The following is a 26,396-nucleotide window of genomic DNA, read 5'->3' as shown; positions in this document are numbered from 1 at the left end:
TGTTGCATTCTCTGCAGTGTTCCAGCATGTCTCTGAGTATTCAATGTAGGCAAAGAAGAAAGATAAATATGAAAAATGTGTGTGTTAGTGCGTGTGTGCATGTGTGTGCATATGTGTGTTTGTGTGTGTGTGTGTGTGTGTGTGTGTGTGTGTGTGTGTGTGTGTGTGTGTGTGTGTGTGTGTGTGTGTGTGTGTGTGTGTGTGTGTGTGTGTGTGCGTGTGTGCGTGTACGGGTTCTTCTGTGTGTTTGTGTGTGTGTGTGTGTGTGTGCGTGTGTGTGTGTGTGTGTGTGTGTGTGTGTGTGTGTGTGTGTGTGTGTGTGTGTGTGTGTGTGTGTGTGTGTGTGTGTGTGTGTGTGTGTGTGTGTGTGTGTGTGTGATTATGTAGAGAACCAGGCTATACAAACACAAGATCTTGGGATTAATGAATTGGATAACTGCTATGTTTGCGGAAGTATTTCTTATCCTGAAAAGCCTATAAACATACTTTCACAGGTTTTGCATCCAGGTGTCACTTAGTCAAGGCAGTTAAAGTTAAAACAATCAAACAAATGTATAGTAGGCCATACATAATAGGAATAATCAATAGCCAATAGCCTAGCAAGCTGGTTGGGTAAATAAATAAATAAAATGTCTTTCCTAATATAGGTTTTTTATATGCTTGTTCCACAAAAAAATAAACTCAAATAAATAATTCGGAAATAAATCAATTATTCCAAATATTCCCCAAAAACCCTTAATCGGTTTCACATTGCAAACCTGCACACAAATGAATGAAATCCATCATAGATCGAAACAAGTATGACGTAAACAAAGAAACTGCATTCTAATATTTCTCCTTTTTTTGGTTGTTGCAATATTAAAGACACCATGGCAGCCTCATGTCCTAATCGCATGGACCTATAAAGAAATAATCGCTTGCATTAGCACGGCACGGAACGAATGAGCAGGTCGAGTGTGGCGTGCAGCCTGCATTGTCGCGGTTCTCCTGCGCATGCGCAAAATAATAAGGCGAAAGGATTCCAGAGCGACTGCCTCACACATATACTTGAGATAATATGCTTCCTGGGGTATTTGTTTTTTCATTGTTTGTAGTCTCACTGTAATGAATATACTGTAGTAACCAGCTGTTAGTTGTATTGCTTTATTCTAAAGCCATACAAGACATAGCTAACACAATAGCCAAACTAGCTCACTGAGTTTGACGTATACCATGTACACAGCGACCACACATTGGCGATACAACACTACGCTGCACTGCCTTATCCCAACACAAGAACAAAGGAAGGGTATCGACCATCAGACAGTAGTCTGAACCGATCGTGAACTCCTCATGGACGCCCTGGTCTCTGAAGAAATGGAGGGGATCTGCGTGATGCCAGACATGACCATCAAGACCGAGCAGACGGTGGGCGCGATGTCAGAGGAGGCTGGTACCCAGAACGTTGCCATGGGGATCAAGTTCATCCTCCCCAACCGCTTTGACATGAACGTCTGCTCGAGGTTCGTCAAGTCCCTCAACGAGGAGGACAGCAAGAACATACAGGACCAGGTCAACTCTGATCTGGAGGTTGCTTCTGTTTTGTTCAAAGGTAAAAACCGACCAGGCGAGCATTCTGTTGCAGTTTACAACCTCACAAGCAATATGCTTTCACTTGTTTCGCTCTATCCACTTTGTGTGAGTGTGAGTAATTACTTAGAGAACGGGGCCGTGCAAAAGCAAGATTTTAAGCGATTAATGAATTGGATAATTACTATGTTGGCTGAAATTTCCCCCTTTTTCCCCTGTCTGTTCCAGCGGAGTGTAACATCCAGACCTCCCCATCACCTGGGATACACGTGCGCCATGTTTACACCCCGTCCACCACCAAGCACTTCTCCCCCATCAAGCAGTCCACCACACTCACCAACAAGCATCGTGGCAACGAGGTGTCTTCTACCCCTCTACTGGTGCACTGTAAGTATACGGAGGGCATGTGTTAGATTTACTTTGTAATGATAAGTCCAATTTCAGCTCCGACAACACTTTATCTTTGTCTTCCAGCATTATCGATCCATCAACTGGCTGCACAAGGAGAAATGGTGTTTCTAGCGAGCAGAATCGAACAAGGTAAGCAGCTATTGTATAAGTTATTCACACACCTTCTCGTTGCTAATGGAATCGGCCTTAACAAACTCAAGTAACCATGGGAATTTAACATTTCTCTTTATCCTGATATAAATAACTTTTAATCTAGAGTGAGGATTTAAAGTTTAACGACATAGTGTAGAGGTTTCCTGGAATACACGGTTTTAGGTTAATGTCCCTGTAGAGTAAAATATATATTGCATAAATGTAAGTAGTACCCAAATCAAGTGATGTAATAAGCTGATCATTATTTTGCACTATCAGGTCAGGTTGCCTCCTATATGAAGACGTGTTGCGATGGTAACCCTGATTTATTTTTCCTTCGGTGACTTGTGTGGATCCCAGAGACTGTGATAAACCTACAGGATGAAGAAGGCTTCACGCCCCTCATGTGGGCCGCTGCACACGGACAAATAGCTGTTGTTGAATTCCTGCTCCAAAACGTAAGGGATGAATCATTTTAATCACAGCGCAGGATTCATCTACCGATCCTTGTCAGTACAATTCCGCTTAAAGCTGCTGTAGGAAAGCAAGATTCTGATGTGGTAAAGAGAGTGAGCAGAAAAAAACTGAAGAAAGGAAGAATTTGAAACTAAACAACCTCAAAATCATCCCTTCCCTCTCAGCTGCCTCCGTCTCTTAAGTTTCTCCACCTGCATTTCACACATCTGTGATTGACATGCAAGATGGATCCCGGAATCAATCAGGGGCAAAAATCCAAATCCATACAGAAGCAGGCGCAGTCTGCTAAAAACAGATATTCTCAGAGTGCACATCATTCAAATGGCTAACCGATGGCTCAGGCCATTCCTAACAAATTCCTCTAAAATAACAGCTCTTAAATTGTACCTACAATACTATTCAACTTAAAATCTGAATGCAGTCACTAACATGAATGAGTTCAAATTTTGACCATGCTATCTCACTCACAAGAGCCCACCTGTTGTGTTCCTCTTAGGGTGCGGACCCCAACCTCTTGGCTAAAGGGCGTGAAAGCGCACTGTCTCTGGCCTGCAGCAAGGGCTACACGGACATCGTGAAAATGCTCATCGACTGTGGGGTGGACGTCAACGAATACGATTGGGTAAGGCTCCATTCGTCTGCAGTTCACTCAGCAAATAGAAGACAAACACCACTTTTTAGTCAGAGACGTAGCATTCACCTTGGTGTTAAAGGTATGTGGTGGTGTTCCACAATTGATCTGTAGTAACTCTGCCTCTTTTATTCAGAACGGTGGTGCCCCTCTGCTCTACGCAGTTCACGGGAACCACGTCCGCTGTGTGGAGATCCTACTGGGTGAGCTGACGCTGTTCATTGTACCAACAGGAGACTATGATGCAAGATATCGCCCAACGGCACTGATTTGTAAACATCTCCCTTCGGGAGGGATGTCTCATAATCAGTTCACTATTGATATCTGATTGAATGCTTTGTGATAAAGGTCCATAGATGCAGTATAATGTGAATGTCTAGTTATGTACTGGGACTCTTGTGTTCCAGAAAGTGGCTCGGACCCCACCATGGAGTCTGATTCAGGATTCAATGCCATGGATATGGCCGTGGCTATGGGCCATAGGAATGGTACGTAAACTACAAATATATACATCTATATACATGTTGTGTATAACCCTATATTTCTGTAGGACGTAATGTATGTTAGAACAATAAGAAAATGCAAATGTCATTTTCTGAATAACATGATATCAATGTTGTAGCTTTACAAAGGCAGTCCACATTAAAGGCACCACAGAGAAATGTGCTGTTGGGTCTTTCTCGATGTATAACAATAACGATTTCAACCTGTCTCTTCCAAGGGCTGATCAGGCAATAGCAAAAGCAGGGCCTCAATAGATGTTAGCAGCTGTGATACATGGGGCTACCATGTTACTGACAAACTGAAAACAAGACACTAAATTCCCTTGCCCTTGACAGATCTTTCTCCATCAGTTCAACAGGTGATGGAAGCCCATTTACTGAAGCTACTGGTGGCGATCAGAGAGTGACTCTGGACGAAGCTCTGAAGTTACAGCTAGTCATACATGTCTGTCAGCTAGACATAAAGGACCAGACCTGGGCGATGCTGAAGAAGTCAAACATTGAAGGATACAATGTTTATCACTGTGTCAAACAATGGGAAACGCCATTCCTCACTCCCACAACAAACTTTGAAACCACCGGTTCAAAGTCAATACTAGAAGGGCCATAATATTTCATTAATGGCCATTACCCAGGATTCCCCCTGCATTGAATCTCTTGTGAATAGGTATGTGGAGTTGATGATACCTCCTGTAACAGCTCTGCTCTATTCACTGATTTAAATAAGGGCATTCAGTACCTAACTTTCAGAACATGGGCAGTACTTTATACTTTAATTTGATCCTCTATTTATTGTTCACCGTGTGAATAGAGCAGAGACGGTTTTAAATAGGGTAGGAGGATGGCTAATAAAACATGTCTAAACGGCGAGAAGAAATGACTATACCTGCATGGTTCTGAAGAGCACATGCTTAGCCTTTTCAACCAATGCACATTATGAGTTTTGATAGTTGAGACACAGGGCCAACCTCTGGAACCTACATATTAGCTAAATCAATTGGCATGGAAGTTGTTCGCACATGTTTTCTTATTTAAACTGGAGGATAAAGTAGCACATTAAGACCAGGGGAGTTTAACCGGATTTCTTCATACATGTAGCATGTCTTTTTGAGTACTGATAACCTGTGCAAGGCCCCTGTTTTACCACCAGAGGTATACTAAAGTTGTTACTATTAATTTTTAATGGAAATTGAGGATATCTCGCACCGAGAATCCACCAGGTATTAAACAATAGACCACTTATGAAGGGGATCAATTTTTAAATAACTTGACTTATCAACCTTATACCTGGGGGTAAAATGGACGCCCTTGCGTTTATAAAAGGGCCCCCACAACCGTTCTGAAAAATCAGAATCAATCAATTTGCAGGCATTCAATTCAACATTGCCTCCTTGTCATGGGATTTTATATCAACGATTGCTGTGATTTCATACTGTGCTTGAAAGGAGTGATTTATTAAATCCATCCCAATTTGCAATCCAGTGTAGCTGCATGCATGTGTTTTGGTAAATGTGGAAATTAAGACAGATTCTTTTGTGTTTATTTGTTTGTATGTTGTTTTTTTTGCAATACATGCCATCAGTATACCTTTCGGTGCTTTCATTTTACAGAAAATGAAAAATGTGTATTTAAAACTGTTGCCATTGCTTTAACCTATAATATAGTTGTTGAACACTGGTGTACCTTCAGTATTGATAGCCTCACAGAGGGGGGTCTTTTTGTAGTATCACTTTTAATAGCGTTTGCACTTTGGTACATTATGAAAACATATGGATGTTTTTCGTTAAAGGTCATGTCAACCTAGCCTACTAGTGACCCCTCTAGCGCCATTCAGACCTCAATATTGGTCTATCCCACTGCTAAAATAAAGTTTTTATTTACAATTTTAAAGTTATAGCTTTACAGATTTGTACAATGCTGAGGTGCAATAACTTATTTAAAAATGGAGGATGTGAATGCTTGTTAAAAAGTGACATTAAAAACAAAATAAACTAGCTTCTCAAGTAAAGCTCTGCAATAGAGCAGCCTTCTGCTTCCTGGACTAAGCAGCAGACACTGATCATTAGAGGGCTGGGTCCTGGTTATGCAGCCAACAATAACCATTAGGTTATTAAAGAAGCATAGATTTAACAGAAAGTTGTCTTTCACTGTACCATATACTACTGGACATTATGGTTACCTCTACTTGAATGAATTTAAGAGACATCCAAATTAATTCTACTCACCTTCCAATGAGATGGTGCTTGGTTTGTGTTGTACTTGTATTAAAGTATGGGTTAGAATAAAACAAATGTCAAGACAGGCAATAATATAATGACTTGCAAATAAGTTTATTGGTCGTCAGATTTGGGAATATCACTGAAGCACATACTGGAAATGATAAGGTAGATGTACTGTTCACCTCACTCATGTGAAGAGGTGTAGCATGCACTAACATCAGATGTTGGGGAGAAACCATTCAAGAAAATCGACCTATAGAACGTCCATGACAAACGAATAATACAGAGAGCTACATCAGAGCTTGTTTGGCTGCATGATCTCTCAAATGGAGAAATGTCAACCAAAGAATATACCACTTGGTAATGACAAAGCATTAGTTGGACTTGGGACTGAATGAAAAATTGATATGAAGGCCCCCCAAAATGGAGACTGAAACAAAAAAAAAATACGGTGAAAAATGTGCCACAGTACAGTTTTTACAAGTTACTTTACACTTATGCAAATATATAAAAGTCTTGTTCCCAACATGTTCCTGTCAAGTCTCAGCACTCCGGCGAGCCGCGTTGCCTCTAGTTCGCCTCATCCTTTGAAGCTTCGTCAAAGTTCTCAACCAGATCTGAAAGAAAGAGTCAATTGGTTTAATTTAGGCCCAAGTGGAAAGAAGACCTGCACTACTCTCACCTAAAATAGGCCCAGATTATGTTACAGGTCCCTGAACATGTTTCAGAAACATGTTGATGTGAAATGTAATACGGGCTGTAATCCAACCCCCACCCAGGGCCGCTGTACCCCCGGTCTGAGGATTATGATGGGTTAAGAATCCTCCCCCCCCCCCCCCTCACTACTACTGCAGACAGCTGTACAAATGTTCACACTGGGATACCAGAGATTGGCCTAAATTGCTCAATGAAATATTAGCAATCTACCATCCCACTTAGATGCTTGGGGGGTGAGACTGAGGGTTAACATGGAAACAATTCCAATCGCCTCAAAAACACAAAAATTCACAGCAGGAACAAAAGGAATTTGACTCCAATTACACCATAAAAGCGATTGCAGTTCACATGTGTCCCCGGCTTCAAACGTTTCCTTATGAAAAAAAATTGTCATGTGTGGAGTCATTTGTAACATTTGCGCAAACTTTGGTTTCAGGAAAAATTAGTACTTGGAAAGGTTGGGATAATTATGATAGCAACCTCATGCGTCTGGCCTGTTTTATCTACAAAGAAAAGCAAACTTGGTTTGGGAAAATCCAAACACTGGAGACGGTTTCAGACATTAACCCTGAAGCCCGGAGTAATCGCCCCGTTGATGAATTCCCTTATCCACGCACTCCGCAAATCAAAAGAAATCAAACCTGCAGCAATTTGTCCACAAGAACAATACATTGCAAGATGCGGGCCCATTGTAAACAGTCAAAGGTGTAAGCCAAACTTGAAATGAATCGTATAATTCAAGATGAATTTAAAACATCTACTGCAAAATATGCAGGAACAAAGTGAGCCCTAAAATCTGCACACCATGTTATAATATATAATATTGTTTGGAAAACATCAAACTTTAGAATTATTCTCAAGTTCTTTATATAATAATTCTTAAATCGATTAAAAAAAAAAACTGCTTTTAAGAATGATTTTGAGATGACATTTCGAATGAAAATGACAGTCGTAAATGTAGAACTGACCTGGAACGTCATCGTCTTCCTCCTCTACTTCTGCGATTGGTGCGTTTCCATCTGAAGCTGTAAGACCATCAAAGAACCGTTAGAAAATATCTTGACCAGCGATTTCATTTACTTTCTGCTGCTGAAGACCTCAGACGCACACACACACACAAAATCATACACAAACTTAACTAATTAAAACGCAGGGAGCGGCTTACACCTCATTCATCTGTTAATTCAATGCTACTGCCATCACTGGAAAACTCAACACCACCACTTCATGGATCCACACTTTGCAGCCAAAACATCCACTGGTGACCCTTGTAAAAGCACTTAGCCCTTCCCAGTCCCAGTCAACGCAGCACCATGCGCTAGGGCTCCAACAATGCATCCCAAGTCCTTCATGTTTCCTGCACTGACCTTGTTTGGGGAGGGCCTCGGCTAGTCTCCGTAGGCTGGTCAGGCTGTCTGCGCCCAGCTGGTTCAAGATGCTGGGCAGCATCTCTGTCAGCTGCTTGTTCTCCGCGTGGCCGGTGATGGTGAAGGTGTTGGCCGCCAGGGATGCCTGGACTTTGGGGTTGTTGAAGTGGATCACTGTTCCCTGGTTTGTGAACATGTTAACCTGCAACACAACAAGAACGTCTTCTCGTTATTTTCCAAAACACGACATTTACATCGCTTCTGGTGAGTGACCGAAACGAGTCGAGGGCTGAAGGGGAAACCTGCCCACCTCTTCGATACCGGAGATATTGTTGACGCCGAGCTTCTTTAAGGAGAACTGCAGCTTCTTGTCGTCGGCGGTCGCTGTCCTGTGCACAACCTTCTTCTTCCTGCGAGCACTGCCCTGTTAGAGCGGGAAGGTTACAAAAGTCGGTGAGAACGAAACAAGCAGACGGTCCGTTTTCCTTTGTCAAACATAGCCTGACATTTCAAAATGAAAGCCGGTTATGCTATAGTTGCAAGGAAACACGCTGGAATAACACCCTGAATGAGAAAGGACGAATCATTGGTTGGGACAGTGAGGGCCTCCTTCCAGGGAGGGCTAGGAGTGCAATTGATGCAATATTATGATCGTCTTTCATGTAGATCATATGCATGTGTGATAGGGATGGGAATCTATGGAGCCATCATTGGAGCTCACCTCCTGGTATTACACACGAGTATTTACAATTGTTTAAAATGAGTGCAGAATGGCTGAGTCTATAGACGGACAGCTCTACAATAGCAAATTTTCCTTTGTCAAGCATAGCCTGACATAATGTCAAGTGACCCACGAGCTGAACTGGGATGTCACAAAGGCCAGTAAAGGGGCCACTACAAAAGATTGTCCACGTTCTTCAGCCTTCATGTAAGATTTCAAAATGATATTAGGATTTTTCTTTCTATTTGGACAAAAACATAAAACAAAATTACACAATGGCAATTGATCCATCATATGTAGTGTTTTCCAATGCATGCAGCACCTCACGTTCATCCAACACGTACCTTTCCGCCGATGCGAACCTGTGCCTGAAGTTTGGCGAGTTTTTCTGGATTCATGATCGTGTCTTTCATCTGGAAAAGCAAGACAGTTGAGTCACATTACGCATGCGTCACTGGAGCTTCTCACAAGAGTCACGGTGATCTAAGTGTCTGTATACACTTGGATTAGCCATACTCGCAATTCTGCGCATAAGAACATGCGATATTGCAAGGTTACAACAGAACATATGAAGCGCCTTCTACTCTACTTTTTAAAAAGGGAAGTTTTTCAAGAACGCAAGAGGAACAGGCCACCAGATCGGACGCCGGGGAACAAGGCTCCCCACGGGGTGGTTAGGCCTACACATGACATACACACTCCTCTGCTGTCAAGTGTGCCATGCCCTGATGTGCCAACTAAAGCACAAACCCCTAGCAACATTTATAACAAACAACATTTACGGATGGCATGTGTATGATCAAAGGCATTGAACTGGTCTACCAGTGACCCGTGAGGTTGGGATTTCAGATCTAACAGAGGCGGTCGGTAAGTATTGCGCACAATGCTCAGTGATCGGACCCGCACACACACACACACACACACACACACACAATACGGCGTGCTGCATGCTCAGCAAACATAGATAGCCATCAAGGCAACACCCATAAACTCACACACATACATACACATGCAATCGGCGATAGTGTGGGTGTGGCGGCCAACGACCAGTGGAGGCTGAGGGGAACTTGATCCGTTTGCCTACTTTGAGACTGTAACGTCAAAACAATAGAGGAAACGTGGGGGACACAATGTAGCCTCCTGCCCCGGCCGTCATACTTTAGCAGCCCTGGCTTGCGATTCAAAGCCATCAAGGGTTCAAGTGAATGAAGTCATGGGAGGTTACCTCAGTTATTAGTAGATCCTCACAACGCGTTAAGTAAGATGTTTCCCATATACACAGCATTGTGAACATAAACTAACGCTAACTTTAGCCTCTTTGGCAGCAGATCGTCGGGCCCGAGAGTCACATTATTTTTAACAGATAGTTCACCACACGCAGGGTTTCATTTTCTTCAGAATTACACAGAGAAATTGGGCTTTTCGATTCAACGGGTACCGTTAAATTTGAATAAGAAACAGGGATGCAAATAGGTAGAAATAAGCGCTTCACTAACCTGTGGTATATTTGTACCAGGCACACGCGGGGAGCAAGATGGAAGTGGGAGAGGATGGCGGAAGTGACGTAAGTAGAAGAAGGTGCCCAAGAAAAAAAAAAAAGCGATTCTATTAAAGTTTGTCAATGTGTTTCTGAAATTAATGTGTTTCAAAATGTACATCTGAAAAACCAATTGACCACAATTTATAAGCACATTCCTATTCACCAAAAGCCTGCATAAATGATCTTATTGTCTGCCAGTGCACTGTGTGTGTGTGTGTGTGTGTGTGTGTGTGTGTGTGTGTGTGTGTGTGTGTGTGTGTGTGTGTGTGTGTGTGTGTGTGTGTGTGTGTGTGTGTGTGTGTGTGTGTGTGTGTGTGTGTGTGTGGTAGAGAGTCTAACACATTGAACAGTAGGCCTTTGTTTTATTAAGATACAGAATGCATGTGAACATAATGGATGTGTGTTTGAGTCCCTGATTGCCACTGATTTCATTAAGTAAATATGTACCCTCTACTGTTGCTATCATTGTGAAGAACCGTCTGAACTGCATGCTAAAATACTTATCTCCAAATTGCAACCAGGATGAACCCTAGAGCTTTGCTGCAACAAGCAAGATCCTGTTCTTAAAGTCGTATAGCATCTATACAGGTTAATCTCAATAAAGTTAATTCATTTTAATAATTCAATTTAAAAAGTGAAACTTGTGTATTACATTGATTCATTCCACCAAAAGTGAAATATGTCAAGCCTTTATTTGTAATAATCTTGATGATCATAGTTTACAGCTCATGAAAACCTTAAATTAAGTGTCTCTGAACATTTGAATAATTTATAGGACCAGTAAAGAATATATTTTTGATACGGAAATGTTGACCATCTGAGAAGTATGTTCTCGTATAGGCACTCAGTACTTGTTTGGGGCTCCTTTAGCATGAGTCAATCAGCATTTGGCTCTGTGGGTGTTATGGAAGCCCATGCTTGCTTCGATAGCGGCCTTCAGCTCGTCTGCATTGTTGGGTCTTGTGTCTCTCATCTTCCTCTTGACAATGCCCCATACATTTTCTATGGGGTTCAAATCAGGCGAGTTTTCTGCCAATCAAGCACAGTATCCTATGGTCCTTAAACCAGGTGTTGGTACTTCTGGCAGTGTGGGCAGTTGTCAAGTCCTGCTTTAAAATTAAATCAGCATCTCCATGAAGCCTGTGAGCAGAAGGAAGCATGAAGTGCTCTAAAATGTCCTGGTAGACAGCTGTGTTGACTTTGGACTTGATTAAACACCGTGGACCAACACCAGAAGATGACATGTCTGTCTCCCCAAATCATCACTGACTGAAGAATCTTCACGCAACTTGGATTCTGTGCCTCTCCATTCTATCTCCAGACTCTGGGACCTTGATTTCCAAATGAAAAGAGCGACAGAACTCTGAGTGACAGACCAGTTCTCTTAGCCTAGGTAAGACGCTTTTGACATTTTCTCTGGTTCAGGAGTGGCTTCACACAAGGAATGTGGCAGTTGTAGTAGTCCATGTCCTGCGCATCTGTGCATGGTGGCTCTTGATGCACTGACTCCTGCCTCACTCCACTTGTGAAGCCCCCACATATTTTTGAATGGCCTTTGCTTGACCATCCTCTCAGGGCAGCAGTTATCCCTGTTGTTGCTTGTGCACATTTTTCTACCACACTTTCTCCCACAAGTCAACGTTCTATGAATACGCTTGGATACAGCCCTCTGTGAACAGACAGCTTCTTTGGCGATGACCTTTTGAGGCTTAGCCTCCTTGTGGAGGGTGACAAAGACTGTCTTCTGCACAACTGTCAAGCCAGCAGTCTTCCCCGTGATTATGAATCTCTGATATGGAGATTCAGGCGATCCCTGGTGCAGAGGAGGCCCTTACCACCAGGACGGGCCCCCCAGACCTCGACCTATCTTCAGAAGTGACTAAGATGCAATGGGGTCATGGTTCTGCTGGCTAGCTGCGTGACGCCCCACTGCCGTGCAGCGGGGAATCAAACCAGTGACCCCGTGGGATGATGACCGCTCCAACCGCTAAGTTGAATGACTGCAGCCGTTCGGGTCGGCGGATGATTGCTCTCTTAAGGGTTTGGGAGGGAGGATTGACCATAGAGGACCCATGTCAACTTCATTACACAAGGAGCATTGAAGCATAGATACAATATTGTAATCCCCTGAAATTATTTAGGCCGGCCTTTAAAGTGCTCACTGTGTGGTAATGAGGGCTTGAATGGTGGTGGGGGTATTTGATGGAGCAGTGCCAGTGGAGCTCCCCTATTGGTAGAAGTTTCGTATTAAACTGATTAAAATAGGTATGCCTCTTTTGACTCCCAGAACTACAAATGTGAACAAACATGTTCTTGGAATATTATAGTTCTTTCAATTGATTATAGCCATTCTCGCTGTACCAACCGCACAACAAGACTTATACTTGTATACTTTTCATGGTTCCCCCCCCCCACAGACCTTCATCACTGTAAATCGACAGAGTGCTGCTCCCAAAGCAACAGATTATAGAGCATTAAAGGTTATACGATTTGAGAGTTGTAAATTGGGAGCAGAAAAGAGTCGGGAGAGCAAGTTTATGAAACTACAACAACTTAAATAAAGGTGTATTTCACTCACTATTGGCTGAAGGGCGTTTTGGGCCATTTCTAGCAACAAAGCATCAAATAATAGCTCTTAAAAAATGGTAGCTTTATGTTGAGGCTATCGTTAGTAGTGTAGAAGGGAATATTTCTGACAATAAATGTTATAAACACTGCTGGGCTCAAGAGGGGGTGTCATGCCAAACATACCAGGAGGAAAACACCACAAGGTAACTGTGGGAATGTGTTTGGATGATGGCTGGTTTAAGTAGCCTCACCCGGCCGAGTCTGATTGAATGCTGGGGCTGGAACATTGAGTAATCAGTGCTCAGGTTAAACCAGCAATCTCCAGGCACACTAATGGCAGCAGAGCCTCCTGCATGGCAGTGGAGCTCAATTGGCATGTTCATTCCAGCAAACATTACACTGAACCGGATTCAAATTCACCGCCCTGCGTCCTTTAGTTGGAGCAGCCCAGAAAAGCCACCTAGGTGGAGTGTGGCAGCTACCAAGCCAGCAAAGGTCGGACAACAAAGTCACAACCCGTCTCTGTTTTGGCACCGCGATGTCGGAATGTGCTCCCCGCCGATGCCAGGACTGCAGAGTCGCTCGCCAGCTCCGGCAAGCGACTCAAGATTCACGTGTTCAGAGTTCACCTGGACTCTGAGTAGCCTCTCCCCTTACCCCCCACCACTTCTTCTACTCCTTTACTCTCCTAAAAACACCCCTCTTCCACACTTATTGTATGTTTGTTTGTCCTGGAGCTTAATGTATGCACTTATTGTATGATGTACGTTCTGACACGTAAAAATAATACTTAGTGTTGTGTAGAATATATCCTTGCTTTATTTGTTGTATCAGGTAATGGCTTAACCTAGCAATTGTAGGCTAAGTGCTTTGCACTTAGTTCTATGAACATCCTTACTGTCCTGACAGAGGTATATAGTTGTTTCTTTCTTTTGACAAATGTACTTATTGTAAGTCGCTTTTGAGAAAATCATCTGCTAAATCTAAACGTACCTATATGGTGTGTGTAACGCTATCTTTGCTGCAGTAACGTCCAACACAATGGAGAGAAAAAGGGCCGCCAGCAGCATGGCATCAAGCTACCATTGGACATTGAATTACCTAAACCATAACACAAAAAAATGACCCAATGTTTTTCACATAAAATTCACATGTAATTGTAAACACAGGTCTCAAGGTCCTCAGTGTATACCTGTAGCCATCCCTGAGCAAGATGCCAAACCCTTTACCTGTTCCTTAATGACCTGTATCTCAGGTAATTTGGATGAGTGCCTCCCCTAAGCTAAATAAATAGGTGAATAGAAAATAATTAATCATACATATTGGCTGTGTTAGCTGGGACGACATGTGGGCTACCACATGAGTTGTGAAAAAAGAACTTGGAAACCTTGATGCTACATACTTGGGAAGAGGGCAGAAGGTAATTAGTCACAATTGGGAATCTGCATCCAAAGTTGTGCAAATACCTCCTAGGGGCTTTTCCAGTTCCCAGAAATGCATTTGGAGATTTGCAATTCTTGAAAGAGTATTTCTTTGGGATGGAGTGGGCACATGAATACGTAAAAGTTGGATTTGGTTTTCCTGCTAAATTGAGTTGGGGGTTACCCTATGAGCCATATGAATCAACAGTTTCAAGAGTTTGATATATTGTGTCATACACTTTGAAATCATTGAGAACCTCCCCGGAGTCAATCTTGGGGGGGGGGGTTCTCAATGTGGTTGCCAAGTGCGACCAGCGGGGATGGATCCACCGCAGCATCAGCCCCAGGAAAGGACGAGGCGGTCGACCTATAGCTGAAGATAAAACCAGCTCTTATTTCATGACTACAGAAACATAAATTACTGCGATATGAACTTAAAAGTTGGGAAAGGTCGATGGCCGGTCGATCTTTCTTTGTCATTTCAAGGCCGTATCATTTTTTCGTTCAAGCATCGTTCTCCGTCCTTCTTATTAGCCTAATGCCTATCCTACTTAAATACTGGGAACAGTATTTGTGCTATAGCCTACATTTACTCAAGCAATAATTCATTGACGAATGTATTTATTGTTTGTCATTCCGTCGGTCGATATTTGGGGAGATTAAAACTTCCGCAATTGAAATTAGCCTATGCCCACAACATATTTTCTAGAGATTGGATTTAAAAGCGGTCTACGACCTTTTATTATGACAAACAGCCTAAGTTTTGCTATCGATATTAAAGATAGAATAGGCCTATATAAGGGAAACGGAACCAATAGGCCAATGAAATGAATGACGGCTGAAATTGTTTTAAAAGTGACAAAAATACTAAAATTCGATCGAAGGATAAACACGACCGAACTGTTCATAATTCAATTCCACCACATCTCACTATGCAGGCGTTGAGAAGAACTCACAGAATGCAAATAGCTGATCAATACATTCACTGAAATAATTAGCATTATTCTTCCATGATCGAATAGTCTGTGACTCTGTGAATAGTGGGTTCCGTTCAACACGATATAGGCCTCATCCCGTGTCCCCCAGGGCCTCATATAGCCTAGTTGATGTTAAATGCTCTCAGTCAGAGATAGAACCAGGGAGCAGCTGGGTAGGCCTACAGCAGCTAAGTGGTTCCCCGATACTCCGTGTGGGCACGACACTCCTCTGATCGCAGAGGGGAATTAGGAGCACTTTGTGGTGGTTTAGCACGCATGGGAGGATCGCTGTGCGTTCCAGCCCACGATCCTCCTCATCTTCTCATCTCCTCCTCTCCTTATCTCCTGGTGGCGACAACTCAGGACTGGCTCTATGGCACGTGGAGGAGTGGAAGGTGTAGGACTTAAACAATGCTCTGGATTGTGATATGCCATAGCGACTTGGGCCACAACATGTTTATTTTCAATTCTTATATTATAGGCTTATTGTTTATTTAGCGATGGACGTGATTAAATATTACATAACAAAAACTTAAATCTGTTCTGAGTAAACGCACCCCTCATAAAGGCCTACCTACTAACCCTCGCCTACTGCTCAACCGTTAAGATGTCTGTTTAAAAGGTCATTATCTGGTGGATTCAAGCATGACAAAGATAGGATTTAATACACGTAGGCTTATTATTAAGTAACTATCGGGTGTTCTTTCATGATCAAAGGAAAGCATCCGATATCAAATTCTTCCGCTGTATTCTGATTCCATTTGTTACGTTACTAATAGGTTATAAAAAACATAGGCCTACTCTAACAGGCAAACAATCCAAGTAACGGAGCCAAAAGCAGCGCTTATTTGACATAAGCAAATAATATAGCAGATTATTCGACATTTAGGCCTACTTGAGCGTAGGCCTAGGCCTAAACACGTTCTAAATATGTTTATTTGAAAGATTCATATTCAATCCTCACATTCAATCTTTAAACCACTGATATCGCTAGATGTAAACACACTTTGTAAAGTAAAGGAGAATGTTTCTCCTTAAGGAGAAACATTTATCGCCTTTAATAAGCAGCCCATGTAAAGGAGGCCAGAGGGCCTTCAGACATCAGCTCCCATCATGTACCCAAAGGTATTTCATTATGGCACAAATGTACCGCTAGATGGTGCTGATGAGGTTTCATAAAGGTCACCTTATAACCTGATTCACCAGGAGTAGCCAAACCCTGCGGTGAGTGTAGACCTCTGCTCCGCTACATGTAGGCCTACAGCCTTATTCATATGGGCTCACAGGCCGAAATTATGGGGCCTATACGTGCCGCAGTTAAGCTATGTTATTGCTATAGACTAATTATAGGCCTACCGTTTGTACGTTAGTTCTTTTCTGAAGAAATATGCCAATATGCCAAAGACAAATGCTTCAAGTTCGTGCCAGAGGGCCTATAACATCAAGAACAGCTCATTGTTGCTGAGATTCCTTGGTTTCATTGGATACGTAGGCCTATTATTTAATTTTGAACAAACTGGTCTTATTTTCTTCGTAGCCATAAAACGAGCCAATAATATCTTATACGGACTATAATTCAAGTGATATTGGGAGGGTTGGTCTAGGCCAATAATCTATATAGCATTAACAAGAGTCATTAAAGTGTTGATTTGAATGAACGGTTTAATCAACCAACAGGACCACATATTGGACCAATGTCTTCTACCTTTACCAGTGGATGAATTAGCCAATGAACCAATTTTACGTTAACGTTATATTTATAACCAAGATAGGCCTATATTAGGCCTATTTCATACGATGAAATAAAAAAGTGAATTTATTTATTTTGTCCAATTTTGGAACCCTAGGCTTTAGTAACGCATGCATATTCAATAACTACCACTACACTCCCTCGCTACAGCGAGGGAGTGAGGCCCGCGAGGCGGCAGCTCTGTGGGACCCGGGGCTGATTAACAGTTACAGTTCCCTGTTACCCATGAGGACGCCCGGATCATCCGGAGGTTACCCAAAATGTGTGAACGGGATGTCTATAAAAATACAGATCATAACGATGGTATGATATAATTCCGAATTTATTTAGGTAGTAGTTAGGCTACAGGCTATAGGGGCATAGGCCTATTAGCCTGAGAATAAAACAATTCATTATTAACTGAAAAAATGAAATGCATCGGCCAAAATCAAACGAATTAGACCATTATTGACCACAAAAGCCTCACCAAACTTCGGAAACCACTCGCGTTTAATTTCCCCCTTTCTGTAAGTTATATTTTTCCTCGTTGTCTCCCTTTTTTTCCTCCACATCCATGATGACGCTCACCGACCATGTGATCAGAGGGTCGGTATAAAGCCCCACAAGAGATCCGCCCTTTCTACGATTCAGATGTGGCCCTTTTCAGACCACCCCATTCATCCCAGACCCTTGGATCTCTCTTGAGCTGGGCGAACAACACATATGGAAGTGGAGAGGAGAAAGGAGACGTCTCTTACCGCCGGCGACCCCCGCTCGACGCGCAGCCCCCCCTCCCAGGACCTGAAGCAGGAGGACCGGCTGTGAGTCCGCACCTCTCTCGATCCTCGCCGTTTGCCCTGGACCACATCCCAACGCGCGGGAGCCATGACTCTGAGCTCCGAGATGTCGGATGCTTCCCTCCTGTCGGAGGAGACGGATATCGACGTGGTGGGTGAGGGGGAGGATGGGGACACGCGCTCCTACGTGGACGAGGGCTCGGACCTGCAGGACGGCCTCATCCTGTCCGGGTCCCCGCCTTGCACGGACAGCTCCTCTTCCCGGGACTCCTACAAGCCAGTGAGTAAGAACACGCTGGTGAAGCCACCTTACTCCTACATCGCCTTAATCACCATGGCCATCCTGCAGAGCCCCAAGAAGCGCCTCACGCTCAGCGAGATCTGCGATTTCATCAGCGGCCGATTCCCGTACTATCGGGAAAAGTTCCCCGCCTGGCAGAACTCCATTCGACACAACTTGTCCCTGAACGACTGTTTCGTGAAGATACCCCGGGAGCCAGGGAATCCCGGGAAGGGGAACTACTGGACCCTGGATCCAGAGTCGGCTGATATGTTTGACAACGGCAGCTTTCTGAGACGCAGGAAACGCTTCAAGCGGCAGCAGGCACAGGACCTGCTGCGGGAGCACGGGGGCTTTATGGCCAACGCCGCCGCGTACGGCTATGGACCCTACGGGTATGGGGTCCAGCTGCAGTCCTACCACACGCACTCTGCGCTTTTCGCATTTCAGCAGCAGCAGCAGCAGCAGCAGCAGCAGCGACAATCCAGACACTCGCACACGGGAACCATTATCCCCGCTCCGTCCCTGATGCCTGCCACAACTGACCTGGGGAGGACTAGGTTTTACCCCCAGCTGAGCCCGGGTCTGAGCCCGGGTCTGCAGACCACCGGGTCCCCCGTGCAGAAGGCCGGCTCCCAGGTGCAGCGGACGCCCTTCTCAATAGAGAGCCTCATCGGGGGTTCCCCGGGTCCAACCAACTCATGTGCCTCGCGGACTTCTGGGGTGCCGGTGCTGCCATCCTCGCTGACCCCTCGGTCGAGCGGCCTGCCTGCGGGCGTCCATCCCGGAACCGTTCTGCACACGGTGGTGGAGAACTTTCCCAGCAGAATAGTGAACGGTGCTAATCATGGCTGTTAATTTCATAATTATTTTTTCTCAAGAAAAACAAAAACAAAAACCCAAAAGCCTCTGAAGGTAGGATTATTTTTGTATGTTTGATTTGATAAAACACAGCTGAATGACGGACATAAAAACACTAGTCGTGCCTATATTCATGCTGTATAAAAGAGATCTATTTATGTTCAGACTCGTTGGGTTCTGACGTTGCTCCCCCAGTGAATGATTGGTCTCAGTCTCCGCCTAGGCGTCTCAGGACAACCACTTATTAATCAGGTGATCGATCATCATGTTTGGAGAAAAAAAAAGCAGATGTATTTGTGTCAAACACATTGTTTTTTTAGTTTCACAAATCAAAGGGTTTTTTATTCGTTTGATTTGTACTTTGTAAACGGGGGACACAGAGAAAAAACGTCTTACATTTATATGCAGTGTATGTTTATTTCAGTAATAAAATATTGTACATTCTTTGAAGAGTATTGTGGAATTGAAGTGTGATATTTTTACACTATTTGTTTTTCAATAAGAATAAATATCGTTTTTCAAAAATCTCAGTTTGGAAACAAGCTTATTAACCGGGAGAAATAGCTAGTTTATCTAAATGTTTTAAATGAAAAGATTATTGTCTAAAGATCAGAATAAATTAAAGCTAGGTTGTGTGATTAGAAATGTGATTATTTATAAGCTATTTCGAATATAGTTATAATATCAAAACAAACAAAGTAAAGTAAAACAAAGTTATTCGACAGTAATACACAATATTAAAGAAGTAATGGAAGTAATACAAGTTTGCGTGTGTATTTGTGTCTGTGTGTGCGTGTAAGTGTGTGCGTGTGTGTGTGTGTGCGTGTGTGTGTGTGTGTGTGTGTGTGTGTGTGTGTGTGTGTGTGTGTGTGTGTGTGTGTGTGTGTGTGTGTGTGTGTGTGTGTGTGTGTGTGTGTGTGTGTGTGTGTGTGTGTGTGTGTGTGTGTGTGTGTGTGTCTGAGAGAGAGAGAGAGAGCGAGAGAGAGCGAAAGAGAGAGAGAACAAGAGTAGGTTAATGTGTATCCAATTAGGTAGGCCTCATTTAAAATGTCGACCTGTTCAAACTATAATATAGGCCTATAATGTTTTAAAAGTGGCTAATTTGCTCTTCGACGAAAATAGCTTGTGCACCTGCAAGCACACGATCATGTGTTGACCGCTGCAAGGTGTGTCGTGTGCGAGGGGTATTTTAGCACTGAGGCCTACAACTTTTCTTGAACGAGACAAGACGGCTTCCTACTGGTCTTCAAACGTTTCATTACCCTTCACGATTTTAAATGAAAAATAACCCCACGCACACCAAATATGCTTCACTGCGCCATTCAGAAGGTCCTTGCTCCTGTACAAGCAGCAGGGTTATCTCAAAGGATGAGGGCTAAACATAAAAAATATACCGTTAATTAGCCTAGAGCGACTCCCAGCCACCATTCTCTTAAGCTATTAGAACCAAGAATAATAACGTTAATATATCTACCAAGACCTAACATAAAGATCACAGACCTAAACAATAAAACCAATTAGCTGATATCCAATACCCGGCCCACGGCCCCGCTAGAAGAGCCTCTATTGTGGGAACAGTAACCCGGTGGTGTGATGGCCGTCCCACCCAGAGGCCTGCAGGCCGGGCTTCCGTGACAAGGGATGTGTCCCTCCCGCCGTCTGCACAGGCCCCGCTGGTTCAAAGGGGAGCGTGCGTAGTAGACTCAATCCCCGCGGCGCAGAGCCGGTTCACTGGGCCACGGGAGGACAGCGATGGCGTGATGATGTAACACGCAACACACGAGAGGGGTGGGGGGGGAGAGAGAGAGAGAGAGAGAGAGAGAGAGAGAGAGAGAGAGAGAGAGAGAGAGAGAGAGAGAGAGAGAGAGAGAGAGAGAGCGAGAGAGAGAGAGAGAGAGAGAGAGAGAGAGAGAGAGAGAGAGGGTGAGAGAGAGAGAGAGAGAGAGAGAGAGAGAGAGAGAGAGAGAGAGAGAGAGAGAGAGAGAGAGAGAGAGAGAGAGAGAGAGAGAGGGTGAGAGAGTCACACACACATGGAGACAGGGTGTGCGTGCGTATCGTCTCCATGGTGCGTATGGGGAGAGAGATTGTGTGTGCGAGAGCGGAAGAATGAGGTCAAAGCGGGCCTATATGTTTACAAATGCAGAGAACATACAAATAGAGTTGGAAATAGAGGAAACACCGTCGTCATAAGACGCGTAATTTATCGCTGTCTAGTTTGGAATGATTCATGGAAGATAAAAACCTATTTGAATGAAAAGGTCCATAAGACAATTATTATTATTATTATTATTATTATTATTATTATTATTAAGGCCTGCAGAGCCGACGCCCTATTTAGCTTAACGCAAATTAGCAGCAATTACTTACTGGGATGATTGTTTGCACACACGAAGGGATCAGCACTGAGCTTTTAACCGTGTATTCCTCATCTCGTGTACCTGACCATCGGTCTATGTATTGATCAGTATCTCTCGTTTTATCTTTTTATAGCGTGCGTAATATGCGCTTGGCAAGCTACCATACAAGACACAATAGTCGTTTAAACGGGTAGGCCTAATGACTAAGAAAACAAATTGAAATTGGTTTAAAAATTCTAATATATGGTCTAATGCTGACATTACACATTAATATGATATTTCTAATTCTACAGTTATAAATAAAATATACCGTACCAAGGATAATATTCACACTACTATTACAAATATTAGTATTATTAATGATAGAAGAAATAATAACAATACAAAGAACAACAAAAGTCATAATAGGCCTATATATAATATATAATATAATAATTATATCATGTAATATAATAATATGTTTAGGCTATATATATAATATATAATATTATTTTTATTATAATAGGCCTATTGTAGGATCGAATTAATGTTACACACGTAAGAAAATAATATACATATGACATGTTATCAATAAAATAAGACGACGGATTTCTAAGGTCAGATATAGCCTCGAATTACAGCCAATACTTTCCTCGGCTAGTTAAAGCGGACTTGTGAAAGCCGTCCACTGAACGAGCTGTGTTTATGAGGCAGCAGAATGTAAAGGCCTACCAGGTTCTCCAACAGTTATGAAAGGCTTTTGATGAAATGTCATGGATCATGCGGGCATTAGGGTTCTTGAGCATGACCGAAGCTCTGCAGTTTGAGGTTGATCCGACGGGTCACAGGTCACGAGGAGCGAGGTTAAACCAAACACTCAGCCAATAAAAGGGCCTGCAGGGCTCTGGGTTAACCGTCTTATGACGTTTATACTAATAAATAATATTGCAAAAGTAGTTTTTGTTGTTGGGGTGTTTTTAGATCAGCAGATTTGTTTATATTGATTTTACGACATTGAACAGTGTAATTTGTATTGTAGAAAATTATTACAATACAGATAAATTTGAAGCTATAAAAGATTTGCGTATTGAAGTTGGGAAACTAATTGCTTGACGTTTCAATATGCCGTATCTAACTCAACGGATGAAAGAAACATAGAGTCTATTGATCTTGAATAAATTATTGCATCGGATACGAAAATAATCGCTGAGGTATATATACTATAGCACATTTGCCTGCATTAATGTTCGATCAATAATCGATAAAAATATATCCATCTATCCGTCTGTCCGTCTGTCCGTCTATCTATATAGCTATCCATCTGTCTGTCTGTCTGTCTGTCTGTCTGTCCGTCCGTCCGTCTGTCCGTCCGTCCGTCCGTCCGTCTGTCTGTCTGTCTGTCTGTCTGTCTGTCTGTCTGTCTGTCTGTCTGTCTGTCTGTCTGTCTGTCTGTCTGTCTGTCTGTCTGTCTGTCTGTCTGTCTGTCTGTCTGTCTGTCTGTCTGTCTGTCTGTCTGTCTGTCTGTCTGTCTGTCTGTCTGTCTGTCTGTCTGTCTGTCTATCTATCTATCTATCTATCTATCTATCTATCTATCTATCTATCTATCTATCTATCTATCTATCTATCTATCTATCTATCTATCTATCTATCTATCTATCTATCTATCTATCTATCTTTCTTTATCTATCTATCTATCTGACTTATCTATCTATGTAGCTATATATCTGTCTTTCTGTCTTTCTGTCTTTCTGTCTGTCTGTCTGTCTGTCTGTCTGTCTGTCTGTCTGTCTGTCTGTCTGTCTGTCTGTCTGTCTGTCTGTCTGTCTGTCTGTCTGTCTGTCTGTCTGTCTGTCTGTCTGTCTGTCTGTCTGTCTGTCTGTCTCTCTGTCTGTCTGTCTGTCTGACTGACTGTCTGTCTGTCTTTCTGCCTGTCCGTCTGTCTATTCATCCATATCTCCCTGTTAAAGCTAAGCTTGTGTTAAAATACAATCCATAAAATAAAGTGATCGTAGCCAATTATACAACTTAAAACAAAGAATTATAAAGTACTTAAGCTCACTAGTCTACTACTATTACAAGTAGTACTACTACTTTTACTAATACTATATCTATTACTATTACTTTTACTACTTCTACTGCACTACTACTACTATGATTAATTATATTGTTATTACTACTACTACTATGAATAATACTATAATTATTACTTCTACTATTAATTCAACTACTTCTATAACTTATAAATACATTTAATAGCAATAATACATCTAATAATAATAACAAATAATAATACAACTAACAATAATAATAATAATGACAACAAAAGCACAAAATAATACTCATTATAATAATAATAATAATAATAACAATGAATAACCTGGAATTGTGTCCCTTTTAAACATCAGCTCCAAAAAAACAATACCAAAACAAGGAAATAAAAGCGCCAGAAATCACACTTCTCTGATGACGATCTCATTCAGGAAAGTACAAGCAAGGAGCAGAAATATAACAAACAGAACCCCAGTGCAAAACCAAAAGGAAGAGGAGGGGTTAAACAATAGCATAAAGGCTGGGAGTGGATACCTCCCAGGGAGAGGCCCAATCCCTCCATCTGCTATTCAGCGTAGGGAACACTTGCAACACTTATCCGCGCTCCTTAAAGGCAGCTCCGCTTTCCGCTCCATTAAAACGTTTGGGAACTAATGCCACCCCTGAACGCAGCTCTAATTAGAGAGCCCTACCTCTGCTCTGCCCGGGCCCGCAGCACCAGCACTGGGCTGGGGGGAGATCGTTCCGAGGATGGCCCCTTTGTGGAGCTCCAACTTCATCTTCCTGCTTTCATCGTTTTCTTTTTTACCGGGTATTACATCTTTTCTTTCTCTCTGTTTCTTTCTTTTCCGGAAATTGCTTTTTTCTCCATTTCTTTCTCCCTCTTCAACACTTTAGATCACTTTATACTGGGTGTTCCTTCTTTCGCCCCTTTCTTTCCGATCAGGCAATTACTTTTCCTACTTTCTTTCCTCTTTTACAACGCGTTAGATCACTTTATTCAGGGCAAGCGGAACAACTCAAACCTGGCCCCCATGTTCATTTCAAAACCTAGTGGGCTAGCAGCAGCAACAGCAGCAGCAGCAGAGCATTATAGAAATGGCAGCGGCGAGTGTAAATACAGACACGTATAGCTACCGACAACCGATTGGCCGTGCTCCAGCAACAGCTCTCCCTCCACCCAAACCCGGGCCCTGAGACCCCCTGCTCAGCCCCGCGTACCACAGCAGGCGTACGGGCCAGTTTCTCTTTATTAGGACGCGGGGGGTTCAGGGCCAGTGTTGGAGTCACTCTACCTCACGGCCGCCTCACCCCGCCGTGAACTCACAGATCGGGGATCTGCTGAGCTGAAACTACACCACGCTGGGTCACACCGCCCCGTGCACACCCTCTCCTCTAGTCTCCTCTCTCTTCTTCTTCCTCCTCTCTGCTTCTCTGGACATGTTTGCTTTGGCACGCGGTCCCGCTCATACAAATAGCTGCGGCGCGTAGCTTATCCATCAGGCCGCTGCAGAACGTGATGATAAAATAACAGGCGGTTTGAAACAAACCATTTGTTACAGCCCAGTGTTGTTATTCTGCCGACTTGAAACAAAGTGCAGAGGTGACCTAGGCATCCTCTACTTACGTTACATCAATAAATAGAACCAAAACCCCAGCCCAGGACCGCTCGGTCCACAGGCCAGACCGCCGGCCCCTGTGGGTTGAAAAGTCCACGTTCTGGCTCTCCCCCCCCCCACCCCCCCCCCCGCACACTGGAAGGCCCTTCAGGAGCCGGCCCCCCGGCCTAGCAGCTGTGTGACGTCAACGCGGCAGCGCCTTCAGCTAGCAGCTAGCTGCCGGCATCCGGCACATCGTTAAACGTCAGTACATTAGCCTGCGTAGCGCCTAGCGCCCCGTGTAGCCCCAGAGCTGATTAGTTACATGCAACAACGCCTCTCGGTCATAAACACGTCATCGCACGGCCACGGCCTGTACATCATTGTGACACGGGCAGGTAATGCACACCAACGCCCCCCCCCCCCCCCCCCCCCCACACACACACACACACACACACACACACACACACCACCACACAAACCACCCACCACCAGCCCGCTGAAACAAGGCAGAGGCCGAATGTTCCCTGTGATCAGGAGCCACTCTGTCAAACCAGACAGGTATATCAATGATACGTGCAACTGGTGAGGGAAAAAAAAACATGGCGTTTTGGTGGAGGCAGACACACGGACATATTGAATGTCTCAATCTCAATAAAGACCTTTTTTGATTTGTAACTGTGCAACTATAATCCTGCCGCTGTGTGTGTGTGTGTGTGTGTGTGTGTGTGTGTGTGTGTGTGTGTGTGTGTGTGTGTGTGTGTGTGTGTGTGTGTGTGTGTGTGTGTGTGTGTCTGTGTGTGTGTGTGTGTGTGTGTGTGTGTGTGTGTGTGTGTGTGTGTGTGTGTGTGTGTGTGTGCGTGTGCTTGTGTGTGTGTGTGTGTGTGTGTGTGTGTGTGTGTGTGTCTGTGTGTGTGTGTGCGTGTGCTTGTGTGTGTGTGTGTGTGTGTGTGTGTGCATGTATATGTATGTTTGCATGTGTATGTGTGTGCGTGTCGGCGCAAGCGTGTGTACAGTAAACCAGTGGTGCCTCTAAAGGTGAACAGCCAGCGTCGCCGCGGCCCCCCACGCAGCGTCCCCTGTGGGTCGGTCTCTCCTCCCTGTGGGTCGGCCTCTCCTCCCCACTGGGTCGGCCTCTCCGCCCGCCGTGCTTCAACCAGCGCCTCTCCGCCCGCCGTGCTTCAACCAGCGCTAATTTCCTCCGCTAATAACGTTGGCGTTCCCTTCCCAGTCTATATGTTCTTCAAACGGCCCCGCTGGCCCCAGACCAGCGCTCCCAGTGCCAGGAGCGGATCGACACGGCGGCTGGCGGGCGAACAGTGAGCGAGAGAACAGGGAGACGGCCGAGTGCTGAGCGTTTAAACGGTTCAATCGAGCTACCTCTCCTACTACACATGTCTTGAGTTATGGAGGCCCGGCGGGTCTCACTCCCACCAGGAGCTGTACTGGTGGACGGACACGCTGTTAGAACTATCCAGAGAGGGTCCCCGTAT

General features: G+C 43.8%; 3 protein-coding genes across 5 annotated transcripts; 2 read left to right on the top strand and 1 right to left on the bottom strand.

Annotated features, from left to right (window-relative positions):
* Nucleotides 1-932: 932 nt before the first annotated feature.
* LOC130381132 (ankyrin repeat family A protein 2-like) lies at nucleotides 933-6,080 on the top strand. Of its 2 annotated transcripts, none has more exons than XM_056588578.1 (8): nucleotides 933-1,591; nucleotides 1,798-1,956; nucleotides 2,044-2,109; nucleotides 2,473-2,570; nucleotides 3,086-3,211; nucleotides 3,357-3,423; nucleotides 3,628-3,708; nucleotides 4,060-6,080. In XM_056588578.1, the coding sequence occupies exons 1-8, from the start codon at nucleotides 1,333-1,335 to the stop codon at nucleotides 4,128-4,130; spliced, it is 927 nt and encodes a 308-aa protein (XP_056444553.1). In that variant the 5' UTR covers nucleotides 933-1,332; the 3' UTR covers nucleotides 4,131-6,080. The 2 variants fall into 2 exon arrangements, with proteins under 2 accessions (XP_056444553.1, XP_056444555.1); XM_056588580.1 differs by having other exon boundaries at nucleotides 4,075-6,078.
* On the bottom strand, nucleotides 6,035-10,327 carry btf3 (basic transcription factor 3). 2 transcript variants are annotated; one of them, XM_056588582.1, is made up of 6 exons: nucleotides 10,244-10,327; nucleotides 9,092-9,160; nucleotides 8,337-8,450; nucleotides 8,027-8,228; nucleotides 7,628-7,684; nucleotides 6,035-6,559 (listed from the first exon to the last, which is right to left on the bottom strand). In XM_056588582.1, the coding sequence occupies exons 2-6, from the start codon at nucleotides 9,158-9,160 to the stop codon at nucleotides 6,513-6,515; spliced, it is 489 nt and encodes a 162-aa protein (XP_056444557.1). In that variant the 5' UTR covers nucleotides 10,244-10,327; the 3' UTR covers nucleotides 6,035-6,512. The 2 variants fall into 2 exon arrangements, with proteins under 2 accessions (XP_056444557.1, XP_056444556.1); XM_056588581.1 differs by lacking the exon at nucleotides 10,244-10,327 and adding an exon at nucleotides 9,973-10,222.
* Nucleotides 10,328-17,867: 7,540 nt separating this feature from the next.
* Nucleotides 17,868-19,375, top strand: foxd1 (forkhead box D1). The gene has a single exon (XM_056589215.1). The coding sequence runs from the start codon at nucleotides 17,868-17,870 to the stop codon at nucleotides 18,915-18,917; it is 1,050 nt and encodes a 349-aa protein (XP_056445190.1). The 3' UTR covers nucleotides 18,918-19,375.
* The last annotated feature ends 7,021 nt before the right edge of the window (nucleotides 19,376-26,396 follow it).

This window comes from Gadus chalcogrammus, chromosome 4, assembly GCF_026213295.1.
Source record: "Gadus chalcogrammus isolate NIFS_2021 chromosome 4, NIFS_Gcha_1.0, whole genome shotgun sequence".
Classification (NCBI taxonomy): Eukaryota; Metazoa; Chordata; class Actinopteri; order Gadiformes; family Gadidae; genus Gadus; species Gadus chalcogrammus.
Note: the sequence above shows the minus strand (reverse complement) of the source record. Positions and strands in the feature narration are given on the sequence as shown.

Coding starts and splice junctions, on each gene's coding strand:
- LOC130381132 (XM_056588578.1), top strand. CDS start 1,333: ATGGACGCCCTGGTCTCTGAAGAAATGGAGGGGATCTGCGTGATGCCA. Junction 1,592..1,797: donor TGCTTCTGTTTTGTTCAAAG/GTAAAAACCGAC, acceptor TGTCTGTTCCAG/CGGAGTGTAACATCCAGACC. Junction 3,212..3,356: donor ACGTCAACGAATACGATTGG/GTAAGGCTCCAT, acceptor TCTTTTATTCAG/AACGGTGGTGCCCCTCTGCT.
- btf3 (XM_056588581.1), bottom strand. CDS start 10,041: ATGTTCACAATGCTGTGTATATGGGAAACATCTTACTTAACGCGTTGT. Junction 9,161..9,972: donor AGGATCTACTAATAACTGAG/GTAACCTCCCAT, acceptor TTGCTTTTCCAG/ATGAAAGACACGATCATGAA. Junction 8,451..9,091: donor AGGTTCGCATCGGCGGAAAG/GTACGTGTTGGA, acceptor CCGCTCTAACAG/GGCAGTGCTCGCAGGAAGAA.
- foxd1 (XM_056589215.1), top strand. CDS start 17,868: ATGACTCTGAGCTCCGAGATGTCGGATGCTTCCCTCCTGTCGGAGGAG.